This window comes from Conger conger, chromosome 9 (genome assembly GCF_963514075.1).
Source record: "Conger conger chromosome 9, fConCon1.1, whole genome shotgun sequence".
NCBI classification, from domain to species: Eukaryota; Metazoa; Chordata; class Actinopteri; order Anguilliformes; family Congridae; genus Conger; species Conger conger.
In genome coordinates, this window is record NC_083768.1 from 42320891 (window position 1) to 42326862 (window position 5972).

At 51.0% G+C, this 5972-nt stretch overlaps 1 protein-coding gene across 1 annotated transcript in view; it reads right to left on the reverse strand.

Moving 5' to 3' along the window:
* Positions 1-5972, reverse strand: part of LOC133137669 (cingulin-like) — a 31922-nt gene continuing 25950 nt past the window's right edge. Inside the window, 8 exon segments of the mRNA XM_061256008.1 lie at positions 1-2141; positions 2144-2181; positions 2977-3153; positions 3603-3672; positions 3675-3709; positions 4011-4053; positions 4056-4128; positions 5660-5743. Coding sequence (XP_061111992.1) covers positions 2062-2141; positions 2144-2181; positions 2977-3153; positions 3603-3672; positions 3675-3709; positions 4011-4053; positions 4056-4128; positions 5660-5743 — 600 coding nt within the window. The 3' untranslated portion in view covers positions 1-2061.

Sequence of the window (5972 nt, forward strand, 5' to 3'; positions counted from 1 at the left end):
TTCATTGGTCTGATACACAAAGTTTAATTAAGACACAGTAACGCCGTAATGTTAAAAAAGGGCCACCCATACAAAGCGTTCCACTGACCATTTTAGAATATCCAAACATGTGCAGGAAAACAATGTCAACTATCCATTCTACCATACAAAGCAGAATCATTTCCTATCATTAACCTGCATGCACAATAAATCTCTTGTATCATGTAGCATTCTCCAGCAAGTACAACTGCTCACTGTTACACTGAATAAAACAACCATCATCAATGTGGATATAACATAATATTCTGACAAATCTTCAATATCAAATTCACTAAAAGGTTCAAAGGGTGTTTCGGTTGTAACAGGTCAAATATGAGAACAGACTGGACTCAAGAACCAGAATAGTAATCCATCATATAATAGTTTTCAGAATGATTTTAGAAATACTTTTCTTTTTATACAACAATAACATCGACATGAATAAAATCATAATTATAATTAAGGCTTAAGTGAAAAATATTCACAGTTATTTTATTTAGGAATGTGTAGAAGTCAGAAAGAATGAGAGCGAGCGAAAGATAATGAGGAGCTTAACAGGCAGATGAGATGGAGGGAAAGAGGTAGATAAAGGAGAGAGAGTGAGGGAGAGGAAGGGAGAGGAAGACAAGACGTATGAAGGTTCAGAAGAAAAATGAATCCAGAAAGAACAAATGAGGGAAAGATGGCAAAAACTAAAAATCAATGCACACACAACATCCTTCACGGAGTCTAACGTCACGAGTCCTTCATAAACGTGCATAACCCCTTCATAAGCATGACAAACATGCATAACCCCTTCGTAACAGTGACATAAACATGCATAAATACATCATAAGCATGACATTACTGATCAAGCAAAAAATCAACCTGTTAATGTGACATAGCAGCCTATGTAGGTAGTAATAAAGCAGCTATGACATGCCATAAGGTTGTTATGACAGCAATATGTAGTCTGGGCTAGTATGATGGTGGGAACAATAGTGATAAGTGAAAAGAGAGTAACAGGAGATGAAGAGTGAGACAGAAAGAGTACTAAATTAAAAATATACATCAAAACTTCACCCTGCATTACTGAGTAACCGTGTAAGGCAGGTGCATGTGTCATTTGCACAGTGAATCGAAAGGCACAGCAGTGTCAAAAATAACACAAATCTCCATTAAAAACCGTGTGCAAACTCAGACACACAACCGGGTACAATCAAAGGGAAAGCAACATTCAGTAGAAACAGTAAGAAAACATTCAGTGCCCCTAAGCTGAAGGCAGTGAAGGCCAGCAACGTGTCCAGGCTGGTGGATTCCGGAGTCTTCCGTGGAGCCTGTACTTTCAAAATTTGAAAAGGTGACTCGTTTCATTTAGATATTGGTGTATCTGTTGGGACTGTGTGTGCACGTGTGTCAGTGTGTGTGTGTGACTGCATTCCTGTGTGTGCACGTGTGTAGTAGTGTGCATGTTAGTGTGTGTATGTGTGTGTGTGTGTGTGTGTGTGTGAGTATGAATGCAGCTGGTATCAGTGAAGGCCTCTTCTCAAAGTTTAAGAGGTGAGAAAGCTCACACACTGCAGTGGACCGCTGAGTGTCCATAAAACTGCGTAACGACCCTGATGTGTCCCAGACTGACTCGGGCCACAGCGCCTCACCATAGAGACAGTGGGTTCTGGTGAATGCCTCCTTTTGGGTATGGTGCCATGACAACGCACCTTGTGCCCGAATGCCCCTCCCCCCAGATAGCCACTCCCCCTTGATAATGCTGTGATATCAGGCGCCGCTATATGAGAAATCCCATAAATCCCTCTGTTTTTTTTCCAGCAGAACAGGCTCCAGATCTCAGTGTTGTGAACACACGCTCGGGACTCGTCCTGGTCTCGCCAGCAGGGGGAGCACTTCTAAAGTAAATGACCTGTGCAGCGAGCGTAGAGCAACCCTTCATCTGTCCGTCAGTGTAGAGGGAGGCGGGAGACCTAGCGCCAGTCTCTCCCTCCCTTTCTGTACCCTGTTCCCCCCGTCTCTCTCTCCCTCCCTCCCTCCCTCGGTCTCGCGGGCGCACTAGCAGGCGCTGGTCTGCAGGTGGCGCTCTGACAGCAGGGAGGCGATGCTGGACGTGTCGTCCAGTCCCTCGTCCTCCTCGAGCTGAGGAGGGGGCGGCGCGCCAGCTGGGTCTTCCGCCTGGAAACGCAACGTCGGGGTAACGTTAGGGTAACGTCTGGGCAACATCAGGACAACGTCTAGGCAACGTCTGGGCAACGTGAGTTTAGAGTAACGTCAGGGGCAACATAACGTCAGGGCAATGTGAGGTCAATGCAACATAGGGTAATGTTCGGGTAACGTTAGGGTAATGTCAGGGCAATGTGAGGTCAATGCAACATCAGGGTAATGTTAGGGTAACGTTAGGGTAACGTCAGGGCAATGTGAGGTCCAACGCAACATCAGGGTAATGTTAGGGTAACGTTTAGGGGTAACGTCAGGGCAATGTGAGGTCACGCAACATCAGGGTAATGTTAGGGTAACGTCAGGGCAATGTGAGGTCAACGCAATGCCAGGATAACATTAGGGTAATGACTGGGCAACATCATGGTAACGTCAGGTCGACATCCAGGTTAACATCAAAACATGTTATAGTGCCACATTATTTACACAGACTAAACTAGGACCGATTCAGAATCCATTTGAGTTTTTAATTACTTTAACAAGCAACCTTCCAATTCGAAAAAAAAAAATATATATATAACACAAATATAGAACTAACTTCAGCCTTTAGTATTTCAAAGTGACATGTAAATAAAAGCATGAAGCAGAGCTGTAACAGTGGGTTCCCCAGGGGCCCCCCTGGTGGTCTCATACGGTACTGCACGGCACCATGCAGTGGGATAGGGGCCAGTGTGACCGACAGGAGGCTGGCGTGATTGACAGGGCCGGCCTGATTGACAGGTGGCCAGGCTGATTGACAGGGGCGTGACTCACTTTAGCTCGGCCTCCAGGGCGGAGACGCGGGCCTGCAGCACCTCCTGCTGCTCCAGCTGCTCCTCGCCCTCCCGCAGAGCCTTCCTGCGCAGGCCCTCCAGCCGCTCCACCTCCCCCTCCCGCTCGTCCACCTGCCTCTTCAGGGCCTTCACCCGCAGGGCCAGCTGGGACAGGGGTCTGTCAAAACCGGCACCCTCCAACCCTCCTGTACCCAACCACAATCCCTCCTGCACCCTCCATCCCTCTGTCACCCAACTATATTCCTCCTGCACCCTCCATCCCTCCTGCACCCAACTATATTCCTCCTGCACCCAACCACATCCCCCCTGTACCCACCACACATAACAATGTCCCCCCTGCACCCAACTATATCCCTGTTTTAGTACAGCGCAGCTTGTGGTTTATACATGTGTGTGCAGTGCAGTGTGTGTGTGTGTGTGTGTGTGTGTGCCGTGTGAGTAATGTGTGTGTGTGTGTGTGTGTGTGTGAGGAGTGTGTGTGTGTGTGAGAGGAGTGTGTGTGTGTGTGAGAGGAGTGTGTGTGTGTGAGAGGAGTGTGTGTGTGTGTGTGTGTGTGTGTGTGTGTATGTGAGGGAGAGTGTGAGTAATGTGTGTGTGTGTGTGTACCTGATCTTCTCTCCAGCGTGTCTCTGTTTCTCCTCCTCCAGAGTGATGTTGAGCTCCTTCAGTTTCCTCTCAAACGCCGCTGAGCTGAGTGCAGACTGTTCTTCTCCCTGATACAGACACACCCATTAAAAACACACACACACACACACACACACACACACACACACAGGTACAGTGCAGTCTGTACAAATCCAATGTACTGGAGTACAGACTCAAAAGAACAGAAATTGTACCAACTGTCCAAAATACATACGGACCTCATTGTATATACAGGTATGTGTACCTCCCTGAGGGAGCGAGAGAGAGAGAGATAGAGGGAGAGACAGAGAGATAGAGGAGAGGGATGAGAGAGAGAGAGAGGTGAGAGAGAGAGAGGTGTACACATGTAACATACACAGGGGTGTGTACCTCTCTTCGCTGTGGAGCCGGTCCTCCAGCTCCTGAACTTGACCTCCAGGTGGGACACCCCCGCAGAGGGGCGGATCTGCCCCTCCATATCCGCCAAACGGCCCCTCAGCTCCTTCAGCTAACGGAGAGAACGGGGGAGAGCGGGAGAGGGAGGTGAGAGGGAGGGAGAGATGGAGCGAGGAGGGGGAGAGAGAGGGAGAGATGGAGAGAGATGAAGAAACAGGGCACTGCTGCTTCCAGAAGGACTGCCTGTGATTCAGATTCAGTTTCAGGGCAGGGTCACACCAGCTGTTTCCACAGGGTTTTCTCTTGAGTCTGAACATGAATCTCACTCAGTAGCCACTAGTTACCACGTGCCCTGAAGACAGAACTTGGTCTGGGATGAGCTCTTCATGAAGGAGAGCACAGTCACAGCCCAGGCCCAGCGCAGTCACACCGTACCTGTCTCTCTCTCCCAGGACACTCTTGTCCACCTCCACGTCCTGCCTGGAGGACCTCTCCTGCATCAGCTTCAGACCTCAACTGATCCCACCTGAGAGAGAGAGAGAGAGAGAGAGAGGAGAGAGAGAGACATTAACACCGCACTGAGAGAGAGACATTAACACTGCACTGAGAGAGAGAGAGAGGGAGAGAGAGGGAGAGAGAGAGAGTGTGAGAGTGAGGGGGGGAGGGAGGAGAGAGCGAGAAAGAGAGGAGGAGAGAGAGGGAGAGAGGGAGAGGGAGAGAGGGAGAGAGGAGAGAGGGAGAGAGAGAGAGGGGGAGAGAGAGAGAACGAGAGAGAGAGGGAGAGAGAGAGAGAGATGAGAGTGAGAGTGGGAGAAGGGGAGAAGGGGAGAGAGGGGGGGCATGGGAGAGACAGCAGGAGGAGAGAGAGAGGCGGGAAAGAGAGAGTGAGAGAGAGGGGGAGAAGGGGAGAGAGAGAGGGGGGGAGAAGGGGAGACAGCAGGAGGAGAGAGAGAGAGGCGGAGAGTGAACTTGCGATACGCGATGTCAATAAAAGCATTTTGAAATTGACTCAAGAGGACAGGACATGTCTGTACACAGGCATAATCCTGGTTTTACATGCATTCTTGCACTTTTATTGCCCAATAATCATAAATGTGGCTTAATTTGATGTTGCGCAGTCAGGGTTTGGCAACATTGCGGATACGGGCTTAAACCTGCTATAAAGCACAGCGGCTCAGTGGAACTGAGCAGAGCAGGTGGGCTACACGCCCAGTCTGCGGTCAGTGTGCGGGCGGTGAAACAGGGTGTGGGCAGGGTGTGGTCATTGTGAGGTCAGGTGAAGCAGGGTGTGGGCGGGGTGTGGTCAGGTGAAGCAGGGTGCGGGCGGGATGTGGTCAGGTGAAGCAGAGTGTGACCGCTGTACGGTCAGGTGAAGCAGGGTGTGGTTGGGGTGCGGTCAGGTGAAGCAGGGTGCGGTTGGGGTGCGGTCAGGTGAAACGGTGTGGGCAGGGTGTGGTCTTGGTGCGGTCAGGTGAAGCAGGGGGTTGGGCAGGGTGCGGTCAGGTGAAGCGGGGGGTTGGGCGGGGTGCGGTCAGGTGAAGCAGGGGGTTGGGCGGGGGTGCGGTCAGGTGAATTGGGGGGGTTGGGCGGGGGTGCGGTCAGGTGGAGCAGGGTGTTGGGCGGGGTGCGGTCAGTACCTGTCACCGGCTGCGGGCAGCGCGGTCCTCTAGAAGCTCAGCGTTGGTCTTCTCTTCATCCAGGTCCATCTCCAGCTGTTTCACCTGGTCCTGCAACACAGACACACCCGTTACCCTCTACACCACCTCCCAATCTCTCCGCAGCCTCCTTCACTCTTAAATACAACCTCTCCACCTCCATCTATGTACATCTCCATCTCCACCCCTCTCTCCTTCTCTCTCCTCTCACCCCCCCACACTCCTCTGTCCCCCCTTCTCCCTCCCTCTATCCCTCTCTCTCCTTCTGGCCCTCTCACCCCACTCCCACCCTCCTCTCTCC